General features: G+C 37.6%; 2 protein-coding genes across 2 annotated transcripts; one reads left to right on the forward strand and one right to left on the reverse strand.

Annotated features, from left to right (window-relative positions):
- The first annotated feature begins 9796 nt into the window (after window positions 1–9796).
- Window positions 9797–17023, forward strand: LOC103506053 (H/ACA ribonucleoprotein complex non-core subunit NAF1). Its single transcript, XM_026821210.1, has 5 exons — window positions 9797–9993; window positions 10650–10893; window positions 11801–11927; window positions 16077–16388; window positions 16943–17023. Exons 1-5 carry the CDS (start codon window positions 9864–9866, stop codon window positions 17021–17023), a joined length of 894 nt encoding a protein of 297 aa, XP_026677011.1. The 5' UTR covers window positions 9797–9863.
- Window positions 13288–14133, reverse strand: LOC113466091 (myb-like protein D). Its single transcript, XM_026821205.1, has 3 exons — window positions 13765–14133; window positions 13651–13675; window positions 13288–13534 (listed from the first exon to the last, which is right to left on the reverse strand). The coding sequence occupies exons 1-3, from the start codon at window positions 14050–14052 to the stop codon at window positions 13305–13307; spliced, it is 543 nt and encodes a 180-aa protein (XP_026677006.1). The 5' UTR covers window positions 14053–14133; the 3' UTR covers window positions 13288–13304.
- Window positions 17024–17690: the final 667 nt, after the last annotated feature.

Consider the following 17690-nt stretch of genomic DNA (forward strand, 5'->3'; position numbering starts at 1 on the left):
GTTGCCTGCCCCAGCCCAAGAAGTTAGGCCGGAAAAAGAGTTAGTCTGGCCAGCAGCACGGGAATGTCCAAATTGTGGTCACCCATCCGGATATTAACAACTTGAAAGGTTGCTTAACTTCAGTGAACCATCGGGAAATGTTTTTTTTTTTTTTTTTTTTTTAATTAAACCTATTATTTTTTCATACTCCTACATAGATACAAAGATACATAAGAGGAGGACCTTGGGCATCAGGGCATCACACTTCCGCGGGTCCCAGGATTCATACTGGATACATTTCCAGCTTTTTGCTTGAAATACCTGTAGAATATGATCAACAAATCACCAACAGCCAACAACCAACTTACGTGCAAAGGTCGGGATACACATAACCACACCGAGCCCGCGCCGACATACGGCCAGAAAAACAAGGCACTAGATCACTAGAACGACGTGTCCAGTCACACATAACCGCGCCCGTAGCCCGTACCATGGTTATGCTACGGTACGGCCGTGGTTGTGCTTGGAGACCGGAGTCTTGTCCACGCCGAGACCACACGGTCACAGTCTAATTCAGTTTACTTTTTGACTGGGACTGTGCGGACTCGTGCAACATAGAGAGTGTAGAACTTATTGAAGAAGGGCGGAAATTCCCTGTTCTGTATGGCCGGCGGCCGAGCTCTGTTGGGCAAGTGTGTTCTCCCATAACCGTCAGGGAACGTCGTCCGTGCCTCGGACTCTGCTCGGAGAGGACTCGGTGCGGTTATGTGACTTATGTGTATCCCGACTTTAATAAGGTAGAACAGGGAAATTTGTAATGGAAACAACTTGCTCGACACTTGTTTCCTTTCGTGTTGCAGATTAACAATAATATGTGACTTATGTGTGTCACGACTTTAATAAGGTAGAACAGGGAAATTTGTAATGGAAACAACTTGCTCGACACTTGTTTCCTTTCGTGTTGCAGATTAACAATAATGATGTGTTATTTTTCATAGGTATTATTAGAGGTTTCCGTTTTTACTTCCCTTATCCTATAGGAAGGAAAGTAATGTATTCGGGCAAAATTATCGATGGTCAGTTTTTAGTGCCAAAACACGTTTTGAGGTCCCTAGAGCGTAATTCCAAAGTTTCAGCCATTGGTCCGTGTGTGTGTCTGTTTGTAAACAAAATATCTTGAGTCCTAGAGGAAGGAAAGTAATGTATTCGGGCAAAATTATCGATGGTCAGTTTTTAGTGCCAAAACACGTTTTGAGGTCCCTAGAGCGTAATTCCAAAGTTTCAGCCATTGGTCCGTGTGTGTGTCTGTTTGTAAACAAAATATCTTGAGAACGGTAAGAGATAGAGACATGAATTTTGCAGGCCACAAATGTGACAATGATGCAACACGAAATCAGGTTAAGATCGATGCAGCGGTTGAAGGCATTTCAGCCGCTTTTTGGCGGTTTTGGGCTTTACCGACTAAACGGTTAGAGATAGGTATCGAAAAAGTAATGAGAGGAGACCCCCAAAATCATAGCAACACGAAATCAGGTTAAGATCGATGCAGCGGTTGAAGGCATTTCGGCCGCTTTTTGGCGGTTTTGGGCTCTACCGACTAAACGGTTAGAGATAGGTATCGAAAAAGTTATGAGAGGAGACCCCCAAAATCCATACCTAAGAAACCTAGCTAAGCATAATTTAATAGGATAAGGGAAGTCGTGTGACGTTCACACTAGATTTTCTTTTGTTTTCCGAAAAACTACGAACGAGGCGTCCCTAGCTCCCTAATGAGTTTCATGCTTTCATAAATTCAAATGACGTCCTTTACCTAATGGTGAGAGTGACAATAGTAAAATTATACATAGTTTATAATTTATAATGTATAATTTACGGCGCGGCATATGACACTCAATTAGAAATAATTTTGTAATTATGTTTAACTATTTTATAATACGTCAACCCGAATTGCTGTCGTTTGGGAACTCTGTATCGGAGTAGTTCGTTGAATAAATTTTAATTCTCTTGTATAGAGACATTCGCTCATATTTTTGCCAGTTGGACCTAACCGGACCTTTGGTGATCCAGTTGTCCCTTACAGCCATGATGGATAGGTACCAAAAGAGCCCTTCAGCTCAGGTGTAGGATATCTTAGGACAGTGTTTTTTTTTTTTTTTTGTTATACCTACCACAATGACTATACCAAAATAATCGGAACTATTCACTATAATCCTAGCGGGCAGCGTGTTTTCCACATGAATGTCAGGAGAGGAGTGTACGTTGAAGTGGAATCTCTGTTTAGAGGAAAGAGACGAAAGGAAATAAAATATCGAGAGTATGAATATTATTTTATGAAGCAACTCATTCAATATCATCAGGAATTGAGACTCATGAGGAGGAAGGTGAGTTATCAAGAAACAAGCTTACAAAGAGACAAAGTTGTCTAGACGTAGCTTTTGATAACGTAGGTATTATTTATTTAGCTGAAGGTGTGATGAATACCTACCTACCTATTAGATATGTGATTTATTATTAACTAAATTCCCTTTAGGGTTGAGCTTTTTTTCTCTTTTCTTAAATGACCTTGTACCTGCCTCGGTGGCGTATTATTATTATTATTATTATTATTATTAATGGCATCCTGCAAATAATTTGATGTCATCGGAACTACCTATAATGTTTTGAAAGTTTTCCAACTGTAATAGGTTGTACCTATTCGAGGAGTGTGCGTTGAAGTGGAATCTCTGTTTAGAGGAAAGAGACGAAAGGAATTAAATAGTAGAGTATATCAAGAGTATGAATATTATTTCATGAAGTCTCTTATGTCTTTTCTCTTATGTTCCATCTTCCACCAGGAGTAAATTTGCTGATTAATTTTTGGGTCTCATTGGGCCTTCGGGAGACCCCGTGGCGGCTCTTTGTTCTAATAGTAGATTATATCGAGAGTATGAATATTATTTTATGAAGCAACTCATTCAATATCATCAGGAATTGAGACTCATGAGGAGGAAGGTGAGTTATCAAAGATTTTTCACTCGCATTTATTTAATGATCAGTGTCGCGATTTGAATGAGTATAACATATGACAAATCAAAAAAGTGAGAAGTCATACGTTTCAGGATAGGTAGGTGCCTACTTCAAGAAATAAAGGAAGGAAAGGAATTTTAATTGTGTTAAGCCATAATGCTTGTCACAAATGTCGTTCCCCGCCTAATACACTACGGTAAATTTTATGACTTGACTTGGACTCGAACCACCAACCTCCAGATCCGAAGTCCACCGCGCTAACCACTACACCACTGTGTTAAGCCATAATGCTCGTCACAAATATCGTTCCCCGCTTAATACACTACGGTAAATTTTATGACTTGACTTGGACTCGAACCACCAACCTCCAGATCCGAAGTCCACCGCGCTACTAGAAACGAACGTAATACCGACACAAAAGTGCCTACCTACTAAAAACCATACTACCTACTTGAGATGACAAGGACTCTGTTCTTGATGTGTTCCTTTAAAAAATGTCTTTCTTTTACTATTCTGGTCTTACAGCTTTTACTACTTAGTTAGTCAGACCATCAATACGTTACAGTCTGCGACTCCTACCCTGCGCAGTGCAAGTCTCTCAAGAGTCTGCAGTGACCGTAACGTGTGTATCGGATCAGAGGCACACAGGCTCTCCGGAGGGGAATAGACTGCGCGGAAAAGGCTTCTCTGACGGCCACAACGTGGGATAACATTGGTTTATTACTTACCTATTTATTTTTACTTTCCATTGATTTTGCAGATTGATTCCTATATGAAAATCACCTGGGTATTTCGTACAGGACTGATAGGCTTACTTTTAGATAGACACTAGAAACGAACGTGATACCGACACAAAAATGCCTACCTACTAAAAACCATACTACCTACTTGAGATGACAAGGACAAGGACTCTGTTCTTGATGTGTTCGTTTAAAAAATGTCTTTCTTTTCGTACAGTACCTACACTAGACTCTGTAGATAATTATATTATATTTGTTGTATCATCCTATTAAAATAGAAGCCGGACTACCGCAATTCGCTTATCCGCAACGGATAAACGAAAAAGTACTAATGTACTAGCGTTCCTGAAAGGTACTAAAAAGTACTAGCATTCCTGAAAGGTACTAAAAAGTACTAGCATTCCTGAAAGGTATTGAAAAGTACTAGCGTTCCTGAAAAGTACTAACGTACTAGCTTTCCTGAAAAGTACTAACTGTACTAAACTTGAAAAGGAACAAAATGATTACCTACTTGTGAGTTTTCTACAGTACACTAGACTCTGTAGATATATTATATTTGTTGTATCATCCTATTAAAATAGAAGCCGGACTACCGCAATTCGCTTATCCGCAACGGATAAACGAAAAAGTACTAACGTACTAGCGTTCCTGAAAGGTACTAAAAAGTACTAGCATTCCTGAAAGGTACTAAAACGTACTAGCGTTCCTGAAAGGTACTAAAAAGTACTAGCATTCCTGAAAGGTACTAAAAAGTACTAGTGTTCTTGAAAAGTACTAACGTACTAGCTTTCCTGAAAAGTACTAACTGTACTAAACTTGAAAAGGAACAAAATGATTACCTACTTGTGAGTTTATTTTATAAAAAACAATAAACATAAACATTAGGTATTATTATTACTATAAATTCAGTCCTATTTGATTAGAATGGTACATCAGGGCATGATATAGTCCCGCGATTTCCAACTAGCGGCCTGCGGGCCATTTTTGTGGCCCGCGAAGCTTTTAGGGTGGGCCTCTATCGGACTTGATTTTTGCTCTTTTACTAAGAGGTGGACTCCGAAAATGGAGCATCCACCCTCAATCCCCTCAAGAAAATTCTGAATACGGGTCTGCTCCCCTGTGTATGTGGCCCGCGATCCCGCGAAGTACCTGCAAATGTAGCATATGGCCCGCATACACATGGAAGTTAGAAATCACTTATATAGTCCATAGCTGCCGTGTCTATAGTTCGGGTATTGTTGGCAGAGCCTTTATAATATCAACCTGAATTATTTACCTTCCCAGGTATCGGGCTTATTGCACCGTTTTTGCCTCGATCTCAATCTCAACTCCTGACCATGCAAAGAATTTACAAGTGGAAGAATCCTCACAACACGTTACCAATTTATATGTACATCCCCTTCATTGATATCACTGAGATGAGGTACATCGAAATCCCGATAATATCGAACATCGATGTTTTTGATTACGATACATCGGATACTCGATATATCGAAGTTTAAAAACATCGATGTTTTCGTCTCGATGTCCCAACCCTAGGAATAGTACTTTGTACTTTAGGTACCTTTGTAGGAATAGTACTTTAGGTACAAAGGTACTTTTACTTTTGTCCTCTCAGTGCTCTGGAACAATTAAGTTCCAGAGATCCAAAAAATATTAAAATCTTCGATTACTATGTACACAAGTTAACTAAATGGTATCTCAATGCCTCTGACTACGATAAGTCTACAAGTTCACTATGACCTACTCAATGACTATACCAAAATAATCGGAACTGTTCACTATAATCCTAGCGGGCAGCGTGTTTTCCACATGAATGTCAGGAGAGGAGTGTCCGTTGAAGTGGAATCTCTGTTTAGAGGAAAGAGACGAAAGGAAATAAATAGTAGATTATATCGAGAGTATGAATGTTATTTTATGAAGCAACTCATTCAATATCATCAGGAATTGAGACTCATGAGGAGGAAGGTGAGTTATCAAATTGATCAACATAGATAGACAGTAAAAACGAACGTGATACCGACACAAAAATGCCTACTTACCTACTAAAAACCATACTACCTACTTGAGATGACAAGGACAAGGACTCTGTTCTTGATGTGTTCGTTTAAAAAATGTCTTTCTTTTACTATTCTGGTCTTACAGCTTTTGAGCTTTTACTATTTAGTTAGTCAGACCATCAATACGTTACAGTCTGCGACTCCTAGCCTGCGCAGTGCAAGTCTCTCAAGAGTCTGCAGTGACCGTAACGTGTGTATTGGATCAGAGGCACACAGGCTCTCCGGAGGGGAATAGACTGCGCGGAAAAGGCTCCTCTGACGGCCACAACGTGGGATAACATTGGTTTATTACTTACCTTAGATTTATTTTTACTTTCCATTGATTTTGCAGATTGATTCCTATATGAAAATCACCTGGGTATTTCGTACAGGACTGATAGGCTTACTTTTATGTGCCTGCATGTATGCATTACTGACGCCTGGATTGCTCCCTACAATTATTTACTATAAATTCATCCTAGAATCAGTCGGATTCCTGATGGCTGCTCTATTTGTGTTCCTTTCTGGGGAACTTCTTGCATCTTTTAACCTTACATGGAGATCTGCCCTCTACAACAGTCCCTGGTACAAGTGCTCCAACAAAACTAAAAAGGTCATTCCGTTGCTGTTACTTCTGAATCAGACGAATGACTATCACAGCCTCAATGGTTTGATTCCATGTAGTCATGAATACATGGTCCGTCTCGTCAAAATGGCGTACTCCGTGTTCAATCTATTGCGGGTTAGGAGATTGAAGCCCACCAGACATCATGGTCAAAGGCATTAATATTTTGATACCTGAGCTGTACTGCTCCTATTTTAAGTAGATATTAAACAACAAAATCTTACCTGTGCGGTTACTGACACGGCCTAAAGCTGTGCCCTCCAAAAGGCACGGCACAATATAATATAGGTACCTACCTTGGCCCTTCGTAAAAAATCTTGGGGGGGATTTTCCGAACTAATCTACGCGACTAGTAGGTAGAGATGAGGAGTTAAGTAGGTAGGTATCATTGTGTAGTACCGTACGGTAATGCACCTACGTTTTAATTTTTGTACGGTTTTTCACAACATGTGATTTGGCAACACTGTTGCACTGTTCTTTTTGCTTTTTGTTGATTTCCAAAAAATAAAGAAAGTAAAAAAAGGATTAAAATTAAAAATTTTATTTTAATCTTTTGCTTATTAATTGCCTATTCTAATTATTTCCCCGTTTAATTGGATTTTCTGTAGATGTGTTAAAAAAAGACCCACTACCAAACGCAGTTGAAAACATTGGATGAACTTTGATCGAAAACTGAAACGTCATTTTTTTATTGTCAACCATGTAGATCCAGGACGGAAACAGGTGATTTTTGTCGATAATCTTGATCAGTAATTAAAACGGGATAATTTCTTTTGTCGATCAGCTCTCTTTTTGTCACCTTTCTGCGTATTTTACTGCTCAAGTTGTCAAAATTAAGCCTGCGGCGCTGTAAAAAAGATTTGGCCCTTCGTAAAAAATCTTGGGGGGGATTTTCCGAACTAATCTACGCGACTAGTAGGTAGAGATGAGGAGTAGGTATCGTGTAGTACCGTACGGTAATGTACCTACGTTTTAATTTTTGTACGGTTTTTCACAACATGTGATTTGGCAACACTGTTGCACTGTTCTTTTTGTTGATTTCCAAAAAATAAAGAAAGTAAAAAAAAGGATTAAAATTTAAATTTTTATTTTAATCTTTTGCTTATTAATTACCTATTCTAATTATTTCCCCGTTTAATTGGATTTTCTGTAGATGTGTTAAAAAAAGACCCACTACCAAACGCAGTTGAAAACATTGGATTGGAATTCTTGAGTGAATCGAGGTACGTAGCTACTACAGAGGAGACCATCCTTGCTTATGATTATGATTCATGAATTATTATTCTTGATAGAAAATATGCCAAACCAGGTCAAGGTAGCTTGCTACTGGTATAATAATTTGTGTTGCATGGTAATTAAAACATTTGATTAATTCTGATGAACTGACATGAATTATTATTCTTGATAGAAAATATGCCAAACCAGGTCAAGGTAGCTTGCTACTGCTATAATAATTTGTTTTGCATGGTAATTAAAACATTTGATTAATTCTGATGAACTGAAAATATCCTTACCAAATCAGGAATGATTACAAGACTAGGTACCTTTTCAGCTGCCAAAAACCTAGGGACCTACATGATATTCGGATGGGTAAACTTTCACACTCCAATTCAAGGCTGAAAAGAATCAGATCTTTATGTCGAAATAAATATTATGCACTTATTAAGGAGTTTTTTTTCCACCAAGGTGTTTAAGCAACAATATTGATGGTTCAGAAGCGTGGAATGCAGAAAAATTGCTTAAATGGGGCCACTAAGACTTTTTTTTTTGCTCTACGTTTATGCCTTAAAGATGGCAATACTAATGAAAATGGATTTTGGAATATCTTTGTTTCGTTGGAAACTTTTAATTGTCTTGTACATTTTTTTATTTATATATTTTATTAATTTATTTTTCGTTGTTGATGTTGATTGTTCTTTTTTTTATGTTTTGTTTGTTTTTTATGTAAATCTAAGTCATGAGAAGAACTATTTTATGAAATCTGTAACATGTATGAATTTTATGTTTCAATGGAATAAGAAGACGCAGGACCTCAGTCGCCATTTTGTCATTCTGTTTTCTACTAATCACATACTTTATCCCGTATTGAGCTTACCCTGTGGTTTGTACTCTAAAAGTACCAAATATAAATAAAAAGTAATACTTGTAAAAGAAAATAAAGTTCAAACAGACGAAAAGTGACTGTGGTTCTGTGTCCTAAGGTGTTACGTTTAGAACTTGATAGGTACAAGTATTATCCTATAGTTTGTTTTTAAATGGGTTTAAAATTTTCATGGGATACTCAGCCATGTAAAAGAAAATTAAGTTCAAACAGACGAAAAGTGACTGTGGTTCTGTGTCCTAAGGTGTTACGTTTAGAACTTGATAGGTATAAGTATTATCCTATAGTTTGTTTTTAAATGGGTTTAAAATTTTCATGGGATACTCAGCCATTTCTTCAGGGCTTTCCTCTGTATACATTAAAAGAAAATAAAGTTCAAACAGACGAAAAGTGACTGTGGTTCTGTGTCCTAAAGTGTTACGTTTAGAACTTGATAGGTACAAGTATTATCCTATAGTTTGTTTTTAAATGGGTTTAAAATTTTCATGGGATTCTCAGCCATTTCTTCAGGGCTTTCCTCTGTATACATCTGTGTGATCCATATCGTCTTGTAAACAATGGTCAGAACCATAATCAATCTAATAGGCTAAAAATTGAAATCAGACAATGAGATTGCTTAAAGTTATGAAATAGGTAACCACAAATTACAAAACTTATTACGTTTAAATGATACAATGGATACATGGGATAATGTTCGTTCTCGGAACGGCTGGCTTTCTTCCTATCCTGTCTTCCTTCTCTCTTCGATTTCGGGACGATAAGACCATAGCTAGTAGGTACTTAACAACAAGTACAGCCAATGTAGCCAATGTAAAAGTACCCACTTTTAGTTACAATGGAGCAGTTGCAAATGGGTAAAAATTATAAATAAATGGTCGACTTCTATGTAAAAAGTTGGGAAAAATTCAAATCTGAGGTCAAAACTCTGAAAAAATAACTGTAAAAGGTCGAAAATTCAATTTTTATTTTCTGTTCTAATGAAAGAGTTCAAATATGTGTGACGTCAGACTTTAGGCAGTTGTTTTTCTCGTCCATTAGGTAGCACCACTATGTAAGTGCACTAGCAGAGGAGCAGAAAGAATGTGTTGCCTGCAAGGGAGCTTTGCTCGGGACATTTGATGTGACGTCATCGCCTATGGGAGCATATGCTGTGACGTCAAAGTTCACAATTTACCGGTATTTTTTAAATCGATTTATCTCGGGATCTAAAAGTTGTAGAAGAAAAAGAAAAATTCTGTTAGTCCTCATTTTTCCTGCTCTATGACTTTGATACATCACCCAAGTAAGCACAACTGATCTATTCATATTTTCTTCTAACTTGCAGCTCAGCTGAGGAAGAACCCATTGCGCCAAAAAAATCCCAGGGAGTGAAAATGAAGTCAACTCGTAACAAGGGAGAGTTAGATCTTGGTGATTTGCCTCCAATAGAAGATCTTCAGATCAGTGTGCCAGAGGACCAATGTTTACCTGTGGGAAAAATTCTCAACATTGTTGATACACTGGGTAAGTTTTATTATTGTTTGTACTACTACTACCTAAGGTTTTCTAGCTTTCTAGAAAGTTTCTACACATGGAGTTAGGTTTCCAGCACACTGGTACCCAGATTTAACCTGTCTTGCCCAGCTTAAAATGAACACACAATTAAATGAGCTTGAACACTATAAGCTCTGAGTCATTCTATGAGACTGAATGCTAGTATTACTGTGTTCAAGGTTCAAATAACTTTACTAGCATTACTGTGTTCTATTTTATTTGTTAGTTTTGTTACCACCAACTATGTGTATTGTTTCAGTCCTCATCAAAACACTCAAGAACACCCCCACCCTAGATCTGGACTCGTACTATTTGTTAGTTTTGTTACCACCAACTATGTGTATTGTTTCAGTCCTCATCAAAACACTCAAGAACACCCCCACCCTAGATCTGGACTACATGGAGTTAGGTTTCCAGCACACTGGTACCCAGATTTAACCTGTCTGGCCCAGCTTAAAATGAACACACAAAATGAGCTTGAACACTATAAGCTCTGAGTCATTCTATGAGACTGAATGCTAGTATTACTGTGTTCAAGGTTCAAATAAGTTTACTAGCATTACTGTGTTCTATTTTTATGTACTATTTGTTAGTTTTGTTACCACCAACTCTGTTTATTGTTTCAGTCCTCATCAAAACACTCAAGAACACCCCCACCCTAGATCTGGACTCCGTTCTGTTTCTGGACAAAGGTCAGCGGAGTCTAGGCAAGATATTTGATGTGATAGGACCCGTGTCAGGGCCGGTCTATTGTGTGAGGTTCAACTCTCATCAGCACATTGTGGATTCGAATATCAAAATAGACCAGGATGTTTACTGTGCCCCACAGACAGAACACACGTCTTATGTACCCTTGCCTGATCTTATCAAGTGAGTGGAATCTATTTTTGTCAGCTTGAACTTTATTATAAAATAATACTCCATATTTATACTGCCCATATTTGAAGATGCTCTTTACTTCAGCAGTAAGTAGGTACTCTACTATTATTATTCTGGTCAAATTAAATAGTGATGAAACTGATGATGTACCACCCCTGCGCTTGAACTTTATTATAAAATAATACTCCATATTTATACTGCCCATATTTGAAGACGCTCTTTACTTCAGCAGTAAGTAGGTACTCTACTATTATTATTCTGGTCAAATTAAATAGTGATGAAACTGATGATGTACCACCCCTGAAATAGTTTTGCAGATTTCAGAAAACCTGTCAAACCTATGTAGATATGTCTCACTAAGTATGTACTGGTTTACCCATAACCCATAACTCACAAATAGTTAATCCCATTTTGATGGAATTCGCCAGACATTTTTAATGAAAACAAATAATATTGTAGACCTTTTTTCCTAGTGATTTCTGCATTTCACTGAACCACTAGTCTAGCTCCATATTTCTATCCATATCTTCTCTTGTGTCTACCAGGGTGAAAGGATCAGATGCTTCATGGGAGAGAGACCAGGAACCTCCACCAGAAAACCTGTCAAACCTATGTAGATATGTCTCACTAAGTATGTACTGGTTTACCCATAACTCACAAATAGTTAATCCCATTTTGATGGAATTTGCCAGACATTTTTAATGAAAACAAATAATATTGTCGACCTTTTTTCCTAGTGATTTCTGCATTTCACTGAACCACTAGTGTAGCTCCATATTTCTATCCATATCTTCTCTTGTGTCTACCAGGGTGAAAGGATCAGCAGTGATTTCTGCATTTCACTGAACCACTAGTGTAGCTCCATATTTCTATCCATATCTTCTCTTGTGTCTACCAGGGTGAAAGGATCAGATGCTTCATGGGAGAGAGACCAGGAACCTCCACCTGAAGTAGTTGAGTTCTCGGATGATGAGGAAGAGAGGAGAGTGAAACGAAACCAATTACGTACCCGAAATAACCGCAATGTAAGTATCCACAGAATAAAATACGAACCATTTTCTCATTGTTTATTCCACCAAAAAATCCCATGTTTTACCTACTTTGTATGAGTTCCAGTTGATTTAAATCAATTGCAGTGAACCTAGTCCATGTAGGGTGAATGTACCAGTAGTCGACTTTACACCAGTAGTCGATCACTCGGTCATGTTTAGTTAATTTTAGGCTATAAATGTATATCCTATTTAATTTCTGATAACATTTTTTGAATATTCGTGTTGTTTTAGTACTACTGTAAAAAAAGGCGCCAAATTCGAATTTTTCTTCATTATAAAAAATCATTTTGAAAAAAAAAAAAAATCGGTGTGGTTTTGGAATTTGCAGAGGGACGACGTGTTTTGTGCAGTTTCAAGACACGATCTTGGCAAAGAGTTTTTTCTTGATTCCCGTTATGTAAAGTGTTCAAAGTGTGTGTAAAGTGAAAATATAAGGTGTGAACTTCATTTTAAACTTCACTTTTCATTGGTAAGTGTATTATTTAATCATTTATTAAGTAATTAATTATTGATCAACATTAAAAACAGGTTTTTTCCACATTTTTTAAAGTCGATCACTCTTTTGATCATCATTATAACCAGTGGTTTCAATTCTCGACCGAACTTTGATTTGATCGAAACATGGTAATTCCATAAACGATCAGTCTGATCGACTACTAATACATGGTGTTTTTATATTCGATAATTTTGATCAAGATTTCGGACATAGTGATTTTATTGTCGGCCAATTTGATCGGGAATAGAAAAGTCATTGTTTTATTGTCAACCATGTAGATCCAGCAGCATAATAGGTCGGTATATCAATTTATTCAATTTTTCCCAAAGAATGTTGGTGAAAATAAGAATTCTGATTAAATTTAATTCTAAACTATAACTTTTCCTTGCAACAGCCCAATAAACTATATGAAATCACAAATGATCGACAACTAGTGCAATGCAATGATCAATGCTACCTAACAGACAAAAAAACAACTGTGTAAAGTCTGACGTCACACATATTTGATCTCTTTCATTAGAACAGAAGATAAAAATTGAATTTTTGACCTTTTACAGTTATTTTTTCAGAGTTTTGACCTCAGATTTGGATTTTTCCCAACTTTTTACATAGAAATCAACCATTTATATATAATTTTTACCCATTTGCAACTGCTCCATTGTAACTAAAAGTGGAAAGTATAAAAAAAAAAAAAAATCTAGGTAGGTAATTAGGTACATTGGCTGTACTTGTTGTTAAGTGTTAAGTACCTACTATATGTGTAACTGTAGAAAGGTAGGTAGGTTCATGCTTTTTTTTAGTTAGGTAGGTACCTAAGTACTATTTACTACACTAGTAAATAGTCACTATAGTTCTTACCTATTCTCTGAATCATTGAGAGACAGAAAACTTGTAGAAGAAGACAAACACTCATCTTCACTTTTATGCTCATCAAACTCAGGTTTACTACGGAAGTTCTCAAACATGTCTTCATCACTTGAATATGTGTTCATCAAGTCAGACAATGCATTATTCTGCATAGATACATCAATATCACAGTCCCGTATTGCCGATGCTCCATTGCTCTCAACAGATGTACTGTTACCATTTCCCTGATTGTCGTGTTCATCAAGTCAGACAATGCATTGTTCTGCATAGATACATCAATATCACAGTCCCGTATTGCCGATGCTCCATTGCTCTCAACAGATGTACTGTTACCATTTCCCTGATTGTTCAAATTATTAGAAACATGCTCATCTTTCTTGCTAACCACTTCAGCTACATGGTTATTGTTGGCTGTACTGACCACTTCATTCACATGGTTGTTGTTTATGAAACATGCTCATCTTTCTTGCTAACCACTTCAGCTACATGGTTATTGTTGGCTGTACTGACCACTTCATTCACATGATTGTTGTTTATATTGGATTGTTCATTAATTTCAACAGACTTTGTATCAGCATGTGTTGTGCTTTTGTGCTGACAGTTGACATTCATGTTATTGAAATTATCTTGCTCTTCTTGAGTAACATTTGATTTTTCTTGTACTATCGCTGTTGTGTTTGTAATAGCTTCATTTTCCATGATGTTGATGTTGTTATTCAAGATGTTGGAAGCCATTCTATTCTTTTGGTTTTGGAGCTATCTAATTTCTAAATTTTCAAGGCATCATCAGAAGTGTTGTAGCTTTAAATCAAATTTATGCCTGAAAAGAAAGAGGGAGAGAAATAATAATTAAGTAATTTAAAAAGTAAAAAGATTTTGGATTTAAAAAATTGTACAAATGTGCTGAGTTCTTAAGTACATAGTTATTAAATAATAATTAAGTAATTTAAAAAGTAAAAAGATTTTGGATTTAAAAAATTGTACAAATGTGCTGAGTTCTTAAGTACATAGTTATTACAAATCAATTTAGTAAAAATCTGATTGAGCCATCACAATGGGCTCATTGGGCTTGGGCTCTTAGTGGCCCCATTTAAGCAATTTTTCTGCATTCCACGCTTCTGAACCATCAATATTGTTGCTTAAACACCTTGGTGGAAAAAAAAAACTCCTTAATAAGTGCCTAATATTTATTTCGACATAAAGATCTGATTCTTTTCAGCCTTGAATTGGAGTGTGAAAGTTTAAACAGGGAATTTCCGCCCTTCTTCAATAAGTTTTACACTCTCTATGTTGCACGAGTCCGCACAGTCCCAGTCAAAAAGTAAACTGAACTAGACTGTGACCGTGCGGTCTCGGCGTGGGCAAGACTCTGGTCTCCAAGCACAACCACGGCCGTACCGTAGCATAACCATGGTAGGGGCGCGGTTATGTGTGACTGGACACGTCGTTCTAGTGCCTTGTTTTTCTGGCCGTATGTCGGCGCGGGCTCGGTGTGGTCATGTGTATCCCGACCTTTGCACGTATGTTGGTTGTTGGCTGTTGGTGATTTTCTGATCATATTCTATAGGTATTTCAAGCAAAAAGCTGGAAATGTATCCAGTATGAATCCTGGGACCCGCGGAAGTGTGATGCCCTGATGCCCAAGGTCCTCCTCTTATGTATCTTTGTATCTATGTAGGAGTATGAAAAAATAATAGGTTTAATTAAAAAAAAAAAAAAAAAAAAAACCAGGAGTAAATTTGCTGATTAATTTTTGGGTCTCATTGGGCCTTCGGGAGACCCCGTGGCGGCTCTTTGTTCTAAGTGAGGTCTACAGTACACTAGACTCTGTAGATATATTATATTTGTTGTATCATCCTATTAAAATAGAAGCCGGACTACCGCAATTCGCTTATCCGCAACGGATAAACGAAAAAGTACTAACGTACTAGCGTTCCTGAAAGGTACTAAAAAGTACTAGCATTCCTGAAAGGTACTAAAAAGTACTAGTGTTCTTGAAAAGTACTAACGTACTAGCTTTCCTGAAAAGTACTAACTGTACTAAACTTGAAAAGGAACAAAATGATTACCTACTTGTGAGTTTATTTTATAAAAAACAATAAACATAAACATTAGGTATTATTATTACTATAAATTCAGTCCTATTTGATTAGAATGGTACATCAGGGCATGATATAGTCCCGCGATTTCCAACTAGCGGCCTGCGGGCCATTTTTGTGGCCCGCGAAGCTTTTAGGGTGGGCCTCTATCGGACTTGATTTTTGCTCTTTTACTAAGAGGTGGACTCCGAAAATGGAGCATCCACCCTCAATCCCCTCAAGAAAATTCTGAATACGGGTCTGCTCCCCTGTGTATGTGGCCCGCGATCCCGCGAAGTACCTGCAAATGTAGCATATGGCCCGCATACACATGGAAGTTAGAAATCACTTATATAGTCCATAGCTGCCGTGTCTATAGTTCGGGTATTGTTGGCAGAGCCTTTATAATATCAACCTGAATTATTTACCTTCCCAGGTACGACTTAAATCAATTGCGGTGAACCTAGTCGATGTAACTTCATATTTTTCTCGCTCTCTTGTAAATCACAAAGGACCTGTATTACAGTTTTGAGCCGCCTTGTACCGGGACACACGTCTAAATTGTGAACTCTCTGGTTTAAACTGTTAAGAAATTATTGCTTGTAACAGACAGAACAAATCATTTGTGAGGATTTTTTCTTTCTACAAGTTTCTTACGTTTTCCTCTTATTTCCCCCCCAGACCTCCAGTACCGATGGTACAGACCCCCCTGATGTCCCACCTGAACCTAAAACACGTCGCCCTACCCCATTCGAGCAACGTATGAACCTACGTAACCTCCTCATGACTGCTAGTTATGAACGACGTAACCGTATCAACGATACAGCCACCACTTCCCGCCCAGCTAACAAGAGCTTTACCCCAGGCAGTATAATACGCGCTCCTACCTTACCTGATATACCACCTCTCCCTCTACCCATGTCACAACCCAGTGCACCACCACCTCGCTTCACACCACCCCAGCATCAACACCAACAGGAAACCCCCCTATTAGTACCTATGTACTATTATTACTCGCACTGCGTGTTTGGGAGGTTGCGTATACGGTCGCGCTGCGCGCTCCTGGGGCTTCCTTTTTTCATTACTATCGTAATAATAAAGGAAGGACGGGCTAAAAAGTCGTATATTTGCGAACAAAAGGGGGGACAGAGTGTCAGAATAGCGGCAATCGTGGATAACGCAAAAAATCTTCAACGGGGAAAATACGACTATAATGAGGCATTGTTTTGATGCCAATCCATAATCCATATTGATTGACAGTTTTGTAGGTAGTAAGTATGACTAAATAAATATAGCACTACACCTATTGACGAAAAAATACTAATGCACTTTGAAAGATTTTCTTTTCCTATAACTATAATGATTAACTTGTCATTTTCTACGATTTTAAAAATGTGTCCTTATGGCCTATTAATAATAATGAATAGGTATGTAATCATAAAAAGATCTTTTTAAAAAAATAATAAAAGAATTGAAAAACTCATTTTCACTTAAAAATCTTAAAATCTAGGTAAATCTTAAAAAAACAATTCATAAAAACAAAACAGAGAAATAAAAAGAAAGAAATGGGGAAATATGAAAGATTGAAAAGAACCAAACCTAAAGCTCTAAATAATCGAGCCACTTAAGCCAGCGATTGTTGAAGCACTCAGAACAATTAAGTCATCCGGGTCATGTCAGAAGAACTAATGCCCGGGACTACACTCGGAGATTAATTTTTTAATCCATTTGGATTAATCTCAAAATGAAGGATAAATCCCGGGCATAAGTAGGATATAAGATATAACATCGTCCAATTTCAAACATTACATCTGCGAGGCGCGGTATTAGATAAGGACGTTTGTACTGTGCGCACGTTGCACGCAAGTCTTGGTAGGATTTTAAGGAACGTTGATCCGGGACTACACTCGGAGATTAATTTTTTAATCCATTTGGATTAATCTCAAAATGAAGGATATATCCCGGGCATAAGTAGGATATAAGATATAACATCGTCCAATTCCAAATAATACATCTGCGAGGCGCGGTATTAGATAAGGATGTTTGTACTGTGCGCACGTTGCACGCAAGTCTTGGTAGGATTTTAAGGAACGTTGAAATTGAATTTCAGCGAACATACCAAGTTTTCAGAGCCCTGCAACTGCAATATATTCCTTCCTTGAGGGACGCTGTCACCGTGCCGTTTGAAGAATTCTATTTCTTCAAAAGACGAGAGGAAGGGAGGTTCATACGATGTATAAGGGAATGGAAAGAGAAGAAGAGGAAGAGAGAGACGGAGTGAACACAGGACCAAAC

This window comes from Diaphorina citri, unplaced genomic scaffold, assembly GCF_000475195.1.
Source record: "Diaphorina citri unplaced genomic scaffold, Diaci psyllid genome assembly version 1.1 scaffold211, whole genome shotgun sequence".
NCBI lineage: Eukaryota > Metazoa > Arthropoda > Insecta > Hemiptera > Psyllidae > Diaphorina > Diaphorina citri.

Bases quoted from the DNA above. Each gene is read 5' to 3' on its own strand.
- LOC103506053 (XM_026821210.1), top strand. From the start codon at position 9,864: ATGAAGTCAACTCGTAACAAGGGAGAGTTAGATCTTGGTGATTTGCCT. The intron at 11,928-16,076 runs GTAAGTATCCAC...TTTCCCCCCCAG, and splicing joins GTACCCGAAATAACCGCAAT to ACCTCCAGTACCGATGGTAC. The intron at 16,389-16,942 runs GTACCTATGTAC...AAAACAAAACAG, and splicing joins AACAGGAAACCCCCCTATTA to AGAAATAAAAAGAAAGAAAT.
- LOC113466091 (XM_026821205.1), bottom strand. From the start codon at position 14,052: ATGGCTTCCAACATCTTGAATAACAACATCAACATCATGGAAAATGAA. The intron at 13,676-13,764 runs TAAACAACAACC...GAGCATGTTTCT, and splicing joins AGAAAGATGAGCATGTTTCA to AATAATTTGAACAATCAGGG. The intron at 13,535-13,650 runs GTAACAGTACAT...ATCAGGGAAATG, and splicing joins TTTGAACAATCAGGGAAATG to GTAACAGTACATCTGTTGAG.